The sequence below is a fragment of the Cryptomeria japonica genome, chromosome 2 (assembly GCF_030272615.1).
Source record: "Cryptomeria japonica chromosome 2, Sugi_1.0, whole genome shotgun sequence".
In the NCBI taxonomy this organism is placed as follows: Eukaryota; Viridiplantae; Streptophyta; class Pinopsida; order Cupressales; family Cupressaceae; genus Cryptomeria; species Cryptomeria japonica.
Window position 1 is genome coordinate 108,485,550 of NC_081406.1, and position 20,081 is coordinate 108,505,630.

Here is a 20,081-nt window from a genome sequence, read left to right on the forward strand (position 1 = left end):
AAAAATTAAATAAAACACTAAAAGAGAACACGTTACAGTTATCTCTCAAAACACTCTATATGGAATGGGTCTATATGTTCTTGATGATGATTCCCCAGGATAATTAGGTTGCTCAAAGTGTTTCTCACACCATTCAACAACATCATGTGCATCTTCTATACGATCTTCTGTGTACTTTATTTGATTCTTTCTTAGAGCACGTTTGATACAAGCTCCTGCACCATCATGTTCACCCTTTCCATGACCACTCTAAAAAAAACTCCAAACATGTGGTATTTTGTCATTTTGATGATATCTACATAGTGCATAAAATGGCCTCGAAGATTTGAATTGTGCCATACATCTATCAGACCAAACAAAATGTTTAACTATTGTTATGCCTCTATCTTTCAAATATTCAAAAAACTTCTTAAAGCAATGTTGTACAAAAAGTGTGTCACGCTCCTTATCATCACTGATATAGAAGTGGTACTCTTTCTTAATGACATGATTTTCAAATGTACTATCAACACCATCCAAATTCATCTGTGCATGTCGATAACACACATGCACCAAAATAGTGATTTGCTTTGAAAAGTAATACTCTGATTGAATCTCTTTTTGATGTGCAAAAGAGTAATTTTCTGTGAAGTCCACTATAGATAGAATAGTTCCAAGTGGGGAAGTGTCTCTTAATCTTTTAAATTGTTCTGCTTGCCACTTGGACAAAAAACCATGGCATATGTATGGTTTTATCAACTTACGAAAATTTTCCAAAAATATTCCAATAGGTATTTCCTCTTCTACATAATCTAGCCTTGTAGATTCCTTTCCAAATTTTGTTTCAAATTTTTTGTACTTATAACTCTTGCAATTTACCATCTTCCTCATGTCAGTATCTTCATCTCTCAAAGGCAATTTAGCCAAGTCCCCGCATGTTCCACAAATTCCTCTTATGCAATTTATTTGACCGGTTGCATTATCATCTGATTTATCACATAAGATGGATGCTATGAATTGACTTGTTCGTTTAGGAGGAGCATTTTAATAACCATCACTATCTTCTCTAATCTTTCGAAACACCTGATAGTACAAGTCAAATTTGATGTGATAACAACAACAACAAGTTTCGAAAACTTTGTTTAACTTCACATAATATGGCCTTAACCGTTCAAACATGGTTTGTCCAATCATTGTATGAGGGTTTGTTTTAGTAAACAACACATACAATTCATGTTTTGTTGTGTTTATCCAATGTTTTACATGGAGAACATAATTATTGGGACCAATCCTTTGCTTGATAACATCTCTACTATTTGATGAAGGACAAGTATTATCATTCCAAAAACTTGTCACAAAGTTCCTAACAACATCTTCAATTCTATCAGAACGAGGAGCTCTACACATAATTGGCCAATTCCCTTCTGAGGTAGTATCATCCAAAATCTTTCTCCTTTTAACATATTTAGATATTGTCCTTCTAGTAAAACCAAACTCAGATGACAGTGAAGAGATTTGTCTTTTTTGAGGCAATCTTTCATTTACTAAAGATGTCAACATCACTCTTCTTGAAATGGTCTTATCTAGTTTTCGAGATTTTTTACCAATGTTCACTAAACCTTTCTTAACATTATCAACAATAGATTTTTGTAGCTGAGAAGTTTTCCTCTTTTGACTTGTTGTATCTATACCCAACAATTTCATTGGATCTATTAAGTCTTTACGAGTAAGTACAATTGATAACAATTGAGCTTTTTCTAGTGTAGTATCAAGATTGTTGAAATGAGACATTATTTCTTTTCCACTTTTATTCATTGACCTCCTTTTAGTATGTCTAGGTTCTTCATTGAGATGTTTCAACTCATCCACATCCATTTCAAGGAAATGATCTAAATTTTTATAAGAAATATTTCTCTTCATCTGTTTAGCTAGATCCACAATATGCTCATCCATATCAGTGGTAGGAGGTAAGGAGCCCGACCCCTCTCCTTCAAAGGTTTCCATTGGTTCAACTTGGACAATCTCCTCCCTATGTTCATCAATTATATTGTGTTCTTCAACAGGTTCATTTGCCTCGACCCTTGCTTTAGAACTCCTTTCTTCTCGAGCCTGTTCTGCACATAATTTAAGAGTTTGTGTAAGGTTCAAATTAATCTAGATTATTCAATTAGGTTTAAGAATAGGGGTGAATTTGGCTTAAAACTTTGTGTTAAAATTAGCCCGTTCAATTTGGTTTATTAAATTTAATTACTTTCAAGACCTTACTGTTATAACTCTAATTAAATTACCTATTTAGGTTTAAAGTTCAATTTGTTCTCAGGTTAGGATTAGGGCTCAAATTTAAATTTAACTTGTGCAAGTAGGTTTAGAGTTAGAGTTAAATTTTGTTCAGTAATTTTAATATTTCAAGAAGATGATAATTATTTTAATTTAATTTTTTTCTGATGTTTAATTCTAGATTTACACATGAAGAATTATAATTAGTTTATTATTATCGTTTAATTTATGTTATTCCTTACGTATAGTGTTAAGGTTAAATTATGTTTTGCGCTAATATAACAAATAAACATAAACATAAACATAAACATATAAAGTGGAAATAAATATTGATGAGTTATTTTGAAAACCTCAATCTCTAATTTTGAGCACTAATTTAACACATAAAATAAAATTTTGATAAATTAGAAATTCCAATTTTGAAAATTAAAAGTACAAATATTTTGATGCATGCATACGATAAAGGTGACCTCATATTAATTTGTTAGGGACCATAATGTAGGTGGACTATAATTTGTCACATGTGCACTTATATTTAAGACCTATTATTGCATAATAGACCTCCTAATCTGAAATATTTTTGCATACGTGAAGTCATATAAATAGAACCAAAATTATTCAACATGTAATATGTTATAAATTTATGTCACATTTAAGACCTATAATCAATGCAATAGTCCTAATAGGCCTTATTATTAAAATCAATATGATCGACCACGTATGCAAAAACATTTCACAATTAATATACTTAACTCCTCTTAAGACAGATATATTATGTGATATTAAAGGACCTATCACATGAAATTAAGTACATGTCTTAAATATTCAATATATATAATTTAGAACCTAAATTATGACATAATTTAGGTCTTATTAATTTTATGACTTAATAGGTCTTATCTATTATAAATGGACTTAATTATATAGGAGAAAAATGCAATTACACAACAAGCAAGTTGATGGAATTTGAAATTTGCAAATACACATGTATTATCTCAAATTAATTATGCTTTCCAATTAAAACAAGATTATTTTTAATCTTATTATTTCCAATTGATTTAATTAATATTTTTTAAATTAATTTTCATTAAAAATATTGAACTAATTAATACTAACAAATAAACAATATTTTTGGTACGTAATACATATTAAATTAAATATAAATAAAATTAAAAATACATACTTGCATCATGATATCTTTGTCTTCTTTGTTCTCGATATCTTTCTTCCATTTCGGGAGAATAATTCCTTGAAGTCTTATTTTGTCTTCTCTTCTTGTTCCCCATGCTTTTAAAAAAACCTTCAAATTATTGCCCTCAAAATAATTTTCAAATGTCTTCTCTCATCCAAAAATGCAAATTATTTTAATCATTTGTGTGATAAAAAATGAAAAAAATTATGGACATTTATACGACTCCACAAATGAAAAATGAAAAAATTTGTGTCAGCCGGAGTTTGAATGAAACCCGACAGTTAAAAATGGTTGGGTTCATTTGAACCTGGCCATTACAAAAAAGTACGGGCCAAAATCAAGCCTGTGGGTTCGAGCGAATGGGGGTTCTCTTGAACCCCTCATGGTTTGAGCGAACCCAATTCGATTGAAGTACTGTTCATTAGAACCCTCCTATTAGAGGTTTCTCCCAAAAATTTTCAGAGTTCTGAAGAATTTATGACTTCGGAGCTCTGGTTCAAAGCACGAATGAAATAATCTTGATAACCCAAAAATATTAGATGGTAATACTCGGAGCAAGCTTTCCAACGAGTATAATTTTGTTATATTTTGAATTTATTATGTTCTTGTTTTTTTAATTTTATGGAAAATTGGTTTTTCACCGAACATGAACTTCTCTGTTCAATGCATTGGGAAAAATAAAAAACTAATTCAAAAAAATTCTGAAAAATATCTAAGCCCCTAGTATTGATGTCTTCTTTCTAACAAAAAAAACAAAATTGAATTTTGATATATATAGAACAAGTTATGTGTTCAAACTTAAACCTATGTCTGAATTATGACTGGTCGGACTTCAAAACTTTATAAAATGAAAAATATTGAACATATCACTATCAAACCAAATGTAAGCCCTAGATATTGATGTTACAAACCAAAATTCGAAAGAATTGAGTTTTTATCATTTATAGAAAAAAAGTTATGCTTTTCGGGAGGCACATCACTCTTAAAAAATGTAGTTTGTTGTAAAAAACTATTTTTCGAGGGAGATGGAATTTTTTTAAAAAAATCCTTCAAAAAAATTTGAAAAAAATGTACATAGAATCTACAAACAAAATGTTACAAATCACTAATTTACATCATCTTCAAATTTTTAATAGTTTAAAAGTTATAGTTCTCGGAAGTTGAAGATTATTTTAAAAATGTACATCTCAGTGTCAAAAGTGGCAAAAAAGTGGGAACCATTATTGTGAGTTCACCCTGTAAAGTCGTCACAAAAACAACCATACCAGATAATCCTTGAAAAACATCTGAAAATCCTAGCTACCGGAAGAAGGATTCAACATAATCAATTCCTTCCTTCTGAAAATATCCATTGCAAACCAATCAAGCCAACATCCAAGACCATGTGACCTTTTCCAACTGTATCAATTCCTCTTCCATAACTTTTATCCAACATTCAATTACTGATAATGGTACGATTAAATAAATTAAGCATACCTCATCAGCTGCCAACCATCTTCTTGTCCAAATATCTGATCTTCTGAATGATTCATCCTTTCATACCTAGGAGTCTTTTGACTTTCTGTTCCTCTTCCTTGATCTTTAGTTACTGTTGAATTTTTTGATACCGCCGGAGTAACTGGTTCAACATTCTATTACGGTAAAGGTATTACTTGTTCAGTTAAGACAATTTCCACTGCTGGTTCCTGCTCAGATTTGACCTCTACACCACTTATCCACCTTGACATTAGCACTTTCCACAATTCTTTGTAATTTCTTGTTATAAAATATATATGCTTTTCTTTCATTAGAGTAACTAAGAAATATTTATTCATCACATCTAGGATCAAACTTGCCAATGAAATCATCTCTCCTAATATAACATTTACTACCGAAGATTCTGAAGTACTCAACTATAGATGTATGACCAAACCATAACTCATAAAGTGACTTACTGGTAAACCAAACTAGATCAAGATCAAAGATCCAAGATCCACCAAATCTTTGCTGGTTAACCTCCAAATTGACTTCCATAGATCTGAAATAGGCTTATAGACCACTACCAGGTGCAATGCAAGATCTATCATCAATTTTCCTCCCCTTAAGGCGAATGCCTTAGTTACCAGATAAGTTTCCTGCCGATGCAGGAACATTCTCCTCTATTGGTTGAGTAACTGGGTTATATCCTTCAGCCAAATGAACATCTGTGGCAATTGATTCTACCAGTTGAGCCTCAGACTTCATAACCCACTTCTTCTCATGCTCCTTCTGAATGTCATCAACCTTCTACTTTCCCTTCTCATTATATTTATCACTTTCTGCTGGTGGATTCTTGCTTCTGCAAAATTTAGCAATATGTCCCACTTTGTTGCATGCATAACATGTGACATTGTTCTTCTGAATTGCCTTATTGTAACCTTGACCATTCCTTGACCTGCATTGATTAGCCATATGTCCAAACTTTTCACATGCATGACATTTCACATTCATTCTACAATCCTCTGTCCTATGACCATACTTCTTACAATTTGCACATTAACTGGGAACTGCATTATTATTCTGATTTGCTCTATTTCTATAGTGCCTAGCCATATGTATAAATTTATTACAAACAAAGCATTTACCAATTAATTTATGTTCATTGGGTTGCCTTACCGGTGACCTTTGATTCCGGTTGACCTTTTGATCTTCATGCATTTCAGATGTTTGATTTTCATTTCCAGTACCAGAGCACTCTCCATGCTCAAATCCAAGACCACTAGTGTCTCTGGTGTCCCTTTCATCCTTCAATAATTCATCAAGCTTAGCAGAACTAACCTTGAACTTATCCTTGTATTCATTTGCAACATCCAAATCTCCTCTAAGGACTATTACCATCGGTTCCAATTATTGCTCATTGTTATGTGATTGCACCAATTCAGTTCCCAACACATCATTCTCATGAACCAACCTAATGCATTCCTCAGATATATCCTTAAGAGATATAGAACGATTTTCTTCCTTCTTCTTTCGGTCCTCAATCTCCTTTGACATCCTCATAGTTAGGGCTTGCATTTCATTCCTTGTGACCATATTCTCCTGACTCAACTTCTGACATTGTTCCTTAAGGGCATCCTTCTCTTCATCATCTTGATTTTGTAAAAGTTCCTTCCTCCTAGCTTGCGTAGTTGACAACCTCTCCTACAGGGTAAAAATGAATTCCTTTGTAGATCTCAACTCATCTTGCAACTTCATGTTCATCAATCTTTCAACATCATAGTCTTCAAGAGCTACTTGAAGTTCCTTCCTTAAACAGATCTCCATAGATTCCAGAAACAAGATCTTCCTCAACCTATTAAACTTCCTCTGAGGCACTAGGCTTTGGTACCAATTGTTGGAAACCAAGAACACTGAGAGGAGGGGGGCAAGGGTAAATCAGTCTATCAGTGTTCTACCGGAATAGAGAAATTTAACCTTATTAATACAACAACTCAGAATCTGGTAAACATAAAAGCATATAACAATAAGCAATAATGCAACCACAAAGATGAACACCATAATACCATAGATTTATACATGGAAAATCTCAAAGAGGAAAAGCCACGGTGGGATTGGAGACCCACAATATCTATCCACTGATCAAATGAATAAATATTACAATAAGGGGCCTACACATGCAGGAAGGCCAACAGCGTAGAGCACACTGCTCATCACAAAAGGAGTCTCTCTGACTACATAAAACATCAGACAACAATCCAGAATGAATATTGAACTGCAAGAATAGCATCTCCCATGCCTGAGTATAGTTCTAGTTAAGCTCAATACCGGTGCCCTCAAACCTCTTTCAATTCAATCTCCAATGATTGACCAAAACCTCTGCTTAAATGATTATTACATTATTCGCTCCTATTACATATTCATATCCCTTACATCATAATCCATACCATGATCTACAATGAGATCTTACATATATTTATACCAACCTGGGACCTAAACAATTAGGTCAGCCACCTAAAAGATAATATAATAAATTCATAACATAAATCCATAATCAAATGATCAACCAAGTCAGCTTAGGCCGGAAATAATGTAAACCAATCCTTAAATCCCACCAGTAACATATCAGGAACATCCTCCAACACGTTACAGATACCGATCCATAACCTAGATAAACCGGGACCCAATTTAGGTCCACACACAATAGAGAAGTGATCCCAATCAACCAAGTCTCAAACATGATCACCATCAACATCCTGAATCTCCACTAGAAGCCGCACCAACACCACTTATGCATAACAACAAAGATCTTCAACAAAGCTTTGCCGGTGAAACCCTCATCAGTAACCAAAAGACTTACTAGCATACATGATAACATCCGATCACCAAATCAAGACCAACTGACTGAACATGAATCTGAGTAGCATAGATAAGCCAATTCCATAACCCAAACATACCGGAGAATACCATGTCATCATGATCTAATCCAACTAGAAACCAAACAACCTACCGGGACCAATAGGATATCGATAAACAACGAAAGCAGCTAGTGTTGCCATCAATGACAAACATCAATGCAACACAATAATCAATTCCTCCAAATTGCCAACAAGGCTCACTGTTCATTTTTGATGAAGTTTTAGTTGCATGCCCAACTTAGATTTCTTATGTATGAGATTAGTGGGGTTAGTACATCACTGTAAATTTTGTGCATGCACATTATGGAAGCTAAATGACATCTAATCTTTTTTAGGACATCTCAACATTGTTTAAAGTTTTTTTTATGAAGATGTTTTTGGTGATTTAACCTAAAATGTTTTAATGAAACACAAAGTTCTGTGAATTTGGAATAGAGACATCAGATGAAAAGAACCCACAATATAACATGGTCTTCTTATCAAGGGCATGATTACAAACAACAGTATGGTGGTCTGATTATGATAAAGTTTAAACCCTTATAGTTTTTTTTCTTTACATTTAGGTACATGATATTTTGTCTTAAAACACATAATAATAATATAAATGGTAAGAGTTTTTCAAGTCTTGCCACAAACCTACAAAACTTTCTTTAATTTCCATAATACATGAAGGTATAGTATATGAATCTTTTGTTTTAAATCTCTTCATTTAGGTTATAATAATGGATGCAACATGACCAGTCCAAAGAAAATAAAACCGACGCTTGTCTTCTTACAAGGATAAGTTTAATAGATTTATACCTAATCACAAGAGTTGATTATGACCAGAAATGATCTTTCATATTTTGTCCACTTTCATAAGCACTATCATGAGCAGTGCCTTGAGCACAAATATTTACTAGGGAATCCGACACAATATTGGTAGTGTGAGAACATAGGTACGAAAAATGTTGTGGGTTGTCATTATTGTAGAAGCCACTATAACAAGAAACCAGGTACAAACTCTAATTTCATAGAAGGCGATATCTCACTCAAAAACAGTTTCATAGCACCACAATACATTTCTGTCCCTTGAAGGATATTACTTGTTAACTCGTGCTATGCCTACAGATGCACTAGATAAAAGTATGCAGATAATAAAGCTTAGGTAAAAGCAAAATGAACTGGTGGTACCATGTCACATAAGAATCCCGAGGAACGAATAGGGACATTCTGACACGTTGGCAGCTACAAAAAATCTGCAATACATGAAATCCTTTAACTGTAGAAACCTAGAGTAGAATATAAATTTTAAAGCAATCAAACTCGGTTGTGAAGTCTAGAGCCTAATATTATCTATCTTAGGGCACTATTCTTCATGTCTATTCATTCAATAGAACCTCATGGAATCTTAGAGCAATGTGAAGAAATTTTCTTCCACTATAGCAATTACAGTATTTAGGCTCACAAATTGAAAAAAAAAAGGTATATTTCTTATAGGCCATATAATTCAAGCTATGTTGAAATGAAATAGAAAAACAAAATTGTCTGTGGCAATCTTTTAATTAAAATAAAAAAGTTAGAACAAAAAAAATAAAAAAAATGTTCACCTGAATATTCCAGCAACAGAATTGTCTGTTGGATAGACTCATGTTCACCTGCAAATATGATAGAATGGTAAACTAACAACAAAAACAAATAAGATAGAATGGCACGAAATATTGGGCACCACAACATTACGCATTCCATATGCATGGAATGACAATTAATTTTGTTGTAGATGTCTTCATACATACTGTGCATTCAATATGCATGGAATGACAATTAATTTTGCTGTAGATGTCTTCATACTGTGCATTCTTTTTCATATTTATCTTCACTGTGCACAGTACAGTGCATTTAATATGCACTTGAAATGAAATATTTGGTAGACTCTTCTGGATAGCTTCAAACAATTTAAGTTATTTAAAAAATGATTTTTTTTTTTTTTTACAATGACTGTTTCCTCGATCAGGCCAACAGAAAAACAAAAAATGATAATATTTAAATCACAAAAATATGTTAATAAACATTAATTATAGATAAGCTTAAAATAATATTTAAATTGTTTAAGCTGATTGGTTAGCTTGAAGATAAATTGATTCAACGAATGCATAAATTACCTCCTCTCGGCAGGAACTAATAATAATAATAATACTAATAAAAATAAAAAGAAGACTAACAATAAAAAGAAGACTAACAATAATTGAATATTGGTTATACTTTCTAATCCTATCTATAGATTAGAAATGATAAGTATTATCCTTATTCTACCACAAAACTCCTGAATTTGTTGATCCAATCAACATCTCTCAATGTTAATTACTCTTATGGGACCCATAGAATACACCACCCCATAATGTTATTTATAAATCTAACTTATAAATACGCGGAATCCAATGTTTTAATTAAAAAAAACAAAAAACAAACAAACAAAATAATTATGCATTGTCTTTCTTAGGTATAGCATTTTGAAGGTGTCTAGCCTTCATCACTTTCCAGGCAATGCCAATTTTTCCCAAAGAAGTTGCATCACATCTATCCTCTGTTCTCCATAAACGAAAAGACAAGCCTTCTTCCAAAATTCAACCGCCAAGCCCGCATAGATATTCAATGAAGAACCCAGCTGGTTGGATGCAAGATGCCTCCAAAATAGAAAGCAACTCTGGCAAAATGTGAGATATTGAATATCCCCGGGACAAGTCATACCTACGGATCGTACTGCTGTCAGGAGTGTTTTCTCCTCTTCTTCTACTGATTTCTTTTCAGCTCTGCTTTTCCTGCAAACAATACGCGCCAAATAGGCAGCCATAAACGACGACCGAATCCACGCTTCAGTCTCTTTATCCATTAAAATTTTTTTATGCCTTAAAACTTCTAAACAGTTTTCAGTTTGATTAACAAACTTCTGCAGCAGCTGGGTAGCATTGTTTTTCTTATTGGAAATGAAGAATCTCTGGTAGTCGTTGTAAAGTCTCTGTGCTTTTGATTCAGATTCTATTACCTTCTTTTCCAATTTGCATCTTTTGCACTTACATTCAGAGCAGAAGCCAAAAGCCTTGCAAGATTCCTGTCGTAGATGATAGGGAACCAAAACACCAAAATAAGGAATGGTGATTTCTTGGCCCTTTTCAATGGGCTTGGTGGCATGAATTCTCATGATATCCCCCACATTGATTCTTGTTGCATTGGGCACACATGAGTGATTTATGAAGGACACAAGCAGCCATACCCCATAATACTGCCTGGTTGGAACAGGATTGATGATCACTGATACATTGCCCTTTTCTTCCATTGCAGCTGGTGAAGAGTCCTCTAATGCTATGCGTTTTAAGATGTCAAGGATTTCTCGATCTTTGTCAGGCAGCCTCTCATACTGTTCTCGTACTGGAATTGTGCTTCCACTCTCCCTCTTTGATGTTGGGATATTGTTATCTTGACCAGACTCGCTGAAGAAATCCTCCATTCTTGGAATCATCCCTTCCAAATTGATCCTGCCGCGGGCATGACAGAGGAAGAGTTTTAGAGTGTTGTCTTCACATGAAGCCAGTACATCTTTCACATTTCTGAGCAGCCCATTCTTGATGGGATCATCCATAGCCTTGCGAGAGATTGCCAAAGCCTTGCTCATCAACAATTGCTGACCTACCTCAATATCCTCTGTTGCAAACAAACCCCTTCCGCAAACATAATTTGTGTTTCTGATTTCCACTGGCCCCAAGAAATCACCGTCTGGTACAATACATTTTGGCCTGCCTGATCCTGCTCCTGCTTCTGCTATGATGGCCTCACCCATATCAAAATACAAAGAACCCCAAGAACGATAAAAAGTAATGAATTCTTTTCTGACGTCATCTCCGTAATAATCAACAGCCAATGCATGATGGAGTAAACGATATGCATCGTTATACCTTCCCAAGGATAATAGCGAGCGTATTTTGCAGACTACTCCAAAGCTGTCAGAAGGGTTCATCTTTGTATATTTTTCCGTATCTTCTAGAGCTCCCTCATATAGCCCAATTTGCATTTGGGCATGATACCTGTCCAGATAGACTTCCAGAATTGATATCTCATCAACATGCATTCCCTTGAGGTAGCTTATTTCACATTTAGTACAATTTCTGATACATTTTTTCCACTCCTTTGCTTTAATAGTCTCCTGTATACAATTCATCCACTTGCAAATTTTTACTTTACTGACTGTAACATTTTCATCTGCAGAAGGAGAAATACTCTGTAATGTTTCAATAGACAAGGGATTGTTCACATAAATGAAGATGAGACCGCTTTCACTTTGTACGAGCTGGGGCTCCTTCACAGCAATTTTCATGCCTTTAGGATAATAATGTCTTGCAAAAGACTGGTTGATAGTTGAAGGATCTGGTGAAACTATAGAAAGAGTCACTACATTGTTGGTGTCCACCTCCTCCAGCACAGTGTATATTCTGCCAAATTTGAAAGGTTCAACACAGAGCTCCCCATACAAAACTACACATTCATTCCGTTTCCCAACTTTCAAATCCTCTAGTTTGACCGGAACGAGTTCATCTGCAGATTCTGCAGCTTCATGACTTGCTTCAAATTCCTTCTCTGGCGTGTCATGCATGCGCAAAACCTTTCCTATTTCAGGATGGGGGAGATATATGCCAGCTTTATTACGAAGTGAAGTACAAGCCTGTTTATCGAATTTCATGTCTGCTTCTGCAATAACTGACATATAATTCCTCACTCCAAGATTACGAGCAAACTTCTCATAAAATGGGGGCTCTTGTTGACCTGGCTGCATGCATTTACCTAAAGACGGATCTTCCTCATTAGAGTCACTGACCTGTGATGCTTTTGGAGGAATAATTTCCTGTTGTGATTTCTTTTCAGGAGCGGCACTACCACTAGATGAACAACCGAGCTGCAATTTCATTAGATTCGTAGCGGTTTCTTGTCCTGCAGAATTTATCTTGCTCTCATCTTCTGAAATCTCTGGCGCTAGAAAATTTTCCGCCATTGCCAAATAATTTACACAGATCTACTAAACAATAAAAGTAGGATGAGATTAAATGAAATTTATGTCTAGATTCAAGATTAAGTTTAGAGAATGGTAGGCTTTGGTAGATTAAAATGACAATTTTGGGAAATACGTACCAATGGCAAAGGAAAACAGGGTTTCCCACATTCAAAGGAAAAAAGGTAATTACACCTCTTAAATGTTTCATATGTTGTAATAAAATACAGTTAAAAACCAGCGCACCCGATGCAGCGAACAATATTTTATCTGCAAGATAATAAAATGTTTAAAATGAATGCCTAAGCCCACAACTTCACAAGAGTAGAAATTCTTCACTAGTTATTTCATTGCTGAAAGGAGAAATCATTCCTTGAGCACTAACAAATCGCGCTAACTTGACCTTAACGAATCATTACTAAAAATAATATAAGAAACCAGAACAACTGCTAGAAATTTGAAGGTAGATTTAAAGCATAGCATAAAAATTGTGCCGAAATCCCCCAATTCAGCTTCGTTTCTTACATGCACAGAAAATATTTGCAGGAGAGCAATCACAGAAATAACAGAGCACAATGTGTAATATTTGCAGGAGAGCAATCACAGAAATAACAGAGCACAATGTGTACCTTAAAAACTTGTTTCTATTTCTAATTGCTCGGAGCCAAAACTATTGACTGATATCCATCAAACTGAGAACAATTACAGGAAAAGCAATAAAAAAATTAGTTCTTCCTGTGCGGGAGTTAAACAGTGAAAATAGCTCAGTTATGCAATGCACATGCACTGTGACAGCTCACCTCTAAGTTAACAAATCTCGCTAACTTGACCTTAACAAACCATTACTAAACTTAATATAAAAAGCCAGAACAACTTCTAGAAATTTGAAGACAGATTTAAAGCATAGCATAAAAATTGTGCCGAAATCCCCCAATTCAGCTTTGTTTCTTAAATGCACAGAAAATATTTGCAGGAGAGCAATCACAGAAATAACAGAGCACAATGTGTACCTTAAAAACTTGTTTCTATTTCCAATTGCTCGGAGCCAAAACTATTGACTGATATCCATCAAACTGAGAACAATTACAGGAAAAGCAATCAAAAAATTTAGTTCTTCCTCTGCTGGAGTTAAACAGTGAAAATAGCTCAGTTATACAATGCACATGCACTGTGACAGCTCACCCCTAAGTTAACAAATCTCGCTAACTTGACCTTAACAAACCATTACCAAACTTAATATAAAAAGCCAGAACAACTGCTAGAAATTTGAAGGCAGATTTAAAGCATAGCATAAAAATTGTGCCGAATCACAAAAATAACAGGGCACAATGTGTACCTTAAAAACTCCTTTCCATTTCCAATTTTTCGGAGGCAAAGCTATCAACTGATATACATCAAATTGAGAAGGAAAACTATTGCAGGAAAAGCAATCTCAAATTTAGTTTTCCCTGTGCTGAAGTTATACGGTGAGAATAGCTCAGTTAACTCTAGTAAAGATGGATCATTTTTGACGGGATTTAATGAGTTGATGGATCAGTGAGGATTTAGTGAGAATAGCTCAGTTAACTCTAGTAATACTTTTCTATGCTATTTTTAGTGGGAGTCAGGAAAACACGACTGCAGTGGTCGTTAGTGGGACTACTTGTTAAACGTCACGTGGTTTAAAAAATTAGGGTTAGAAAGTTGACTTTCAGTGTGAAGTGAAATTTATATATTTGTATGTGGTATAATTGGGTAATAACTAGCATATTTATATTTTAAAAATAGATATCAAATTTTAAAAATAAAAATAAAGCAGAAAGAAAATTAGATTTTAGTAATATTTGTCTAATGCTGAAAAAAAATGAATGCATTTCCATCATACTTGTTGTGTAATTGTAAATTACATATTTTTTATTAGATTCGATTCATATTATAATCTATTTTTATTCATATTTTCTCACTTACATTTATTTTTAAATATTTGTTATTTGTTTATCATTTGTCACACTCCTTTTGTATTTATCTCAATCTATTTACTTGTCTTTAGTTTATTATTTCACTTGGAAGGTTCATTTCAATGCCATAGATCAATTCTATGTCACATGGGAATGAACCTCAAATTTGAAATTTAAAATTTAAGTTCCAACTAGTATGTACCTTCTCACTAAATGTTATGAGCAAAACTGGTACATGTTTGTGTGATAAGTCTTAGTATTTAAAGATATTTAGTGTATTAATATTTTATAAATTAAAATTGAGATGTAAAAGAATCTAAAGCATGCTTTAATTTGTTAATGTATTAATATTCCTTAATGCGTTAAGGTATAGGGATAATTCCTTTCTATGATATTTTTAGCAAAGTCGACAAAACAGAATTATAGTGGTCATTAGTCCGAAAGGTCACGTGGTTCTAAAAGATGGGGTTAGAAAGTTTGACTTTGGTTGTGAATTGAAATTTATATATCTGTATTAGTTTTTTACTAGTTTTATATTTATTTGATAGAATACTGATATAATTGTGTAATAATAGTTTGTATTTTTTATTAGATTTTATTCCTATTAGAATCTATTTTTATCTATATTATTCTCACTTAAATTTATTTTTAAATATTTGTGATCATTTTCTTATCATTTATCACACTTCATTCATATATATATATCAATCTATTTAGTTCTTGTATTGGATTTATTATTTTACTTGGAAGGTTCATTTCAATGTCACATGAGAATGAATCTCAAACTTAAAATTTAAAAATTATATTCCAACTAATTTGCCCCTTCTTATGAGCTATTATGAGTAAAAATGGTACATGTTTGTGTGATAAGTCTAAGTAATTAAATACATTCAATATATAATATTTTATATATTATTTTTCTTGGGATGAAAAAACATCAAAATCATATGCTTTAATTGTGTTAAGTTATAGAAAATTAAAATATACTTCAATTACTTATAGGACATGTTCATCTTTGTGTATGTTATCTTTGATTTTCATCCACGATGGTAAACTTAATCAATCTAATGGTCTAACCTAGGAGAAATTTATCCTAGAAAATTGGTAGATCCCTTTAAGGTGTTTGTAAACATCATAGTCCTCACCAACACATTTGCTATCAAAAATCCAAGTGAAAATAGTTTTTATTTAAATAAGAAATATTTTCAAAGGGCCTTGAACCTTGTGAAAACTGAAGGATAAAGCTTGAAGCACACCCAAAAATGAACAAACAATAAGAGGAACCACAATAATACTATAAAAGAAAAAGACTTATAAAAACCAAAAGACCCACCCTAAGTCAAGATGGTTTATAAAAATGAGCCAAAGAACTTTTCTTAATCTCAAAATGAGGATCCTCCTTCTTAAATATAAAATTTAAATCTAACATTTTTGAGACAAGGAGTCATTGAATCACTAATAGAACCATCTACTAGTCTCAAATTATTAACTTAGGAGTCCTTCATCAAATATTCCATTTGAGATTTACCTTTAATATCTACTTTTTGAACCTCTTGAAGGGAAACAAAATCCATCAGAGGATCTGGTAAATCCCCCTTCTTCCCCCCCAAAAGTGTTTAATTTTATTTTTCAAGCAAGTAAAGGAGGCATGGTCCACTTTACCATAAGAATGGAAAATCAATGGGGAGCCTTCATATTCTATATGTTGCACCCAAGTACCAATTTTTGAAGAAAAAGTAATTTGAATGGGGGAATTTTGGTTTTTGTCCACAAATGCACAAATCTAGTGAATAGAAACCTCCTCATAAATTTAGTGATTGATGAGTAAAAGATCTTTTTCCACATCAAGTCAAATTGTGATATTGTTGTAAAGTTCAACCGTGTAGTCTTTTTAGTCAAACTCATTGATCCATGACTCATGTGTAGTGGTACACAAGAACCCATCTATCATGAGAATGAATGAAACACTTAGCACTCATTGCATCTAGGTGATGCTCATAGAAGGTGAAGCATTGGACCTTCCTGGGAGGTCACCCATCCCATTACTACTCCAACTCAAGCGCACTTGACCATGGAGTTTCCTCCAAGTTTAATCTCACTTAGCTTGCAATCCCACTTGGAAAACCTTCAACAAGTGTTGTGCCTTATGACTATCCCAATACTACTCTAACTTAAGCACGCTTAACCATGGAATTTCCTTCAAGGTTAAGCCCACTTAGCTTTCAACCCCATTTGCAAAACCTTCAGTAAGTGTTTAATGCACTTAACAATTTGACTTGTTGTGGAAAAATATCTCCTACTTTAAAAATCAATGAGCTTAAGGGGCTCTAAAAGGAATGGTTCATAAGTCACAACACTTTCTAAAGGTTTTGTAAATGGGGTTGCAAGCTAAGTGGGCTTAACCTTGGAGGAAACTCCATGGTTAAGCATGCTTGAGTTGGAATAGTACTAGGATGGGTGACCTCTCGGGAAGGCCCAATGCTTCAACTCTATAAGCATCACCTAGATGCAATGAGTGCTAATTTTTCCATTAATTCTCATGAGGGATGGGTTCTTGTGAACCACTACTCATGAATCATGGGTCAATGAGTTTGAATAAAAATTCTACACAGTTGAATCTTGATAGCAATATCACACAATTTAGTGATCTTATCAGCAACACAACTATAACTCACTCCTTTCTCCCTCACATCAAGAGTGTGGGGTTTGTTTAAGAGCATTGTCAAATGATGGTTGACTCTAAGGGGGGTGGGAGACCCCCTAAAATTCTATGGTAGTTCCTTCCCCCTTACCCCCCTCAAATTATGCCCTACTATTCTATTCCAAAATCATAAAGCAATATTCACAAAGACCTTTTCATTCTGAAATTCCAAGGGCAACCTTGGTAGATGAACCCAAATAGGAAACTTTAATATTTCTATTATTGACAAAAATAGGAAACCAAATTTGAAGACAAACATCATTTAAACCCATAAACCAGGGGCCTTCATGAATAACTAGATTTATCCTCTTGGTAGGAAAAAGAAATGATAAAAGCCACTCAACATAGCTTAGACCTTGACCTAACTGCTAAGTTTCCAAACTTGAAGGATCCATTTTCTAACAATATCAATATTGGGCCAATTCCCATAGAATTTCCTAGCAAGCGAGCTCCATAAGTCAAGCAAATGATTTAGCAAGAATAGAGTTAGGAACATTGATGTAAATCTGTGCATCCTTCATAACCATAGGAGAAATTTCCATAAAAAACTCCCAATATCATATACTTCCTCCAAACCCTTAGGGTCAAGCTAAAAAATAAAGTATGGATGATTAGATGGATTAACATTCAAGTTTTGGTTTCTAATTCTAGTCATGTGGGTTTTTTTTCTTCATTTTCATTTACTTTGGAGCCTTTATTATCACTAAGAATTGATTCTTATATTATTTGGATGGGTAGATCTTCAACTTGTCTTATTCTTTTTCTTCCATAAGTGGCATGCTAGAGGTTGAGAGAAATTATTGATTAAGATGGTGTATATCTTGGGTATTATTACATGATGTACCTTGAAGAGTATGAAAACATATTGGAGAGTCATGTGGTTTCATGGATGAATATGATGCAATTCATTAATTAACCCTTATGCATTATATACAAGTGGAAGAGTTTTTAAAAGGGGTATTTTACACCTTGCACAAGAAAAAAATTATTTAATTATGTAAAATAAATATTTATTTGTAGTGCATCTTAGGAGATGCATTTATCAACATTAAATATTTGGCTCTACTTGTAAAGTTGTATGTGACTTTGATCAAATATTTTATGTGTGGGTCAAGAACATGGGAAAAATATTTGGTATTGGGAAAATTAGTATGGAAACTAGATATTTGGGTCAATGGTTTGTGAACTCATGGTTTTGAGGTACATTTTTTTTACCTAATCACTTGTTATTTTGTGTGATCTTGTTCAAAAAAAGTAATCACATGTTTTGTGGTTAGATTTGGCTAGTTGGTTTTTGGGATTGGATATCATTTGCATTAATCTCTCTTATGGAGTGCATATGTGAAGCATGGCATGTGATGTGCGTTTGCATGGTTACCCATTATACTTTGACATATGTAGGATGCAGTGGAGGAGCTTGATGTTTTAGAAGTATTCATGGAGACTCTATAAGTGCATTATAAAATCTTGATTGTTGAATAATACATTAAATTTGCGTGGTTTTGGATGTTGGTTTTTTTTCTCCTATAGAGGGTTTTCTCAAGGCGCTTCTTGTGTTATCTTGTGGCTTGTATTTGATATTTGCATCATGGTCATTATATAATCTTCTATGCATTCTTTTCTCTCATGAAATTACATAGGAAATAGTTTGATCAACCTGATAAATTTTTCCAACATATTGAATAACTTCTTATTATTTAATTTTATATTTTTATATTTAATTAGTTTATTTTTATTATTTTTCTTTTGTATATGCTTGTGTATCATCTTCTATTATTGTTAGTTCATTCAATAAGTGTTTCAACTACTATATGAAACTAGTTTAGTTTTCAAAAGAAAAAGAAGATGGTTCCGAATCAACAAGTCTCATTGAATTGCAACTATAAAAATATATAGATTTTATTTTTAGTGAATATTAACTCTTGTTTTTGAACCTCTTCTTCTTACAATTTTTTATACCAACATCTAAACCATTGATTACTAAAACCAAAGATATTATTTTTTAGATAGTTTGCATTTTCAATAATTTTCCTTTGATAGACATACCATCTATTTTAATCTAATTCCCTTTTGAAAAATTAATACAAATATATTAATTAGATTCATGTTTTATATTCTTTCCAACTTAAATTTTATAAGGAAAGTGATATGATTGTTAGTTCATCAATGCACATTATACTATATTAATCTTCCTTTTATAAAATGATAGTTAATTTCCCACTCTTTAGACACTTTTTCAAAATTTAAATTGAAACAAAACATATTATATTGAGTTGAACATATGAAAATATACATGAAAAAGATCAAATTTCATGAAGATAGGGAAAAAACAACATCATATAGCTAGACAAACAAGGAAAAAAACTCTATTAAAAGTATATTTCATGCACCATGCCACTATAAATGACATTTCAAAAGTGATACATCACCATACAAAGTTCATATACATACGACTATGTAGCAACTTCATGATTCCCTTGCATCCAAACTTTGAAAAATTGTATCAATATCCATGTAAATCAATTTCACAAAAAAATTTGACATTTTATGAAAGATACTAACTTTTTTACATTTGTAAAAATTAAAATGAAAACATCTAACATAT

General features: G+C 33.1%; 1 protein-coding gene across 2 annotated transcripts; it reads right to left on the reverse strand.

Moving 5' to 3' along the window:
* Positions 1–10,108: 10,108 nt before the first annotated feature.
* Positions 10,109–14,362, reverse strand: LOC131054250 (uncharacterized). 2 transcript variants are annotated; one of them, XM_057988719.2, is made up of 5 exons: positions 14,175–14,362; positions 13,849–13,911; positions 13,468–13,530; positions 12,979–13,108; positions 10,109–12,862 (listed from the first exon to the last, which is right to left on the reverse strand). In XM_057988719.2, the coding sequence occupies exon 5, from the start codon at positions 12,839–12,841 to the stop codon at positions 10,331–10,333; it is 2,511 nt and encodes an 836-aa protein (XP_057844702.2). In that variant the 5' UTR covers positions 12,842–12,862; positions 12,979–13,108; positions 13,468–13,530; positions 13,849–13,911; positions 14,175–14,362; the 3' UTR covers positions 10,109–10,330. The 2 variants fall into 2 exon arrangements, with proteins under 2 accessions (XP_057844702.2, XP_059072854.1); XM_059216871.1 differs by having other exon boundaries at positions 10,109–13,108.
* Positions 14,363–20,081: the final 5,719 nt, after the last annotated feature.

Bases quoted from the DNA above. Each gene is read 5' to 3' on its own strand.
- LOC131054250 (XM_057988719.2), bottom strand. From the start codon at position 12,841: ATGGCGGAAAATTTTCTAGCGCCAGAGATTTCAGAAGATGAGAGCAAG.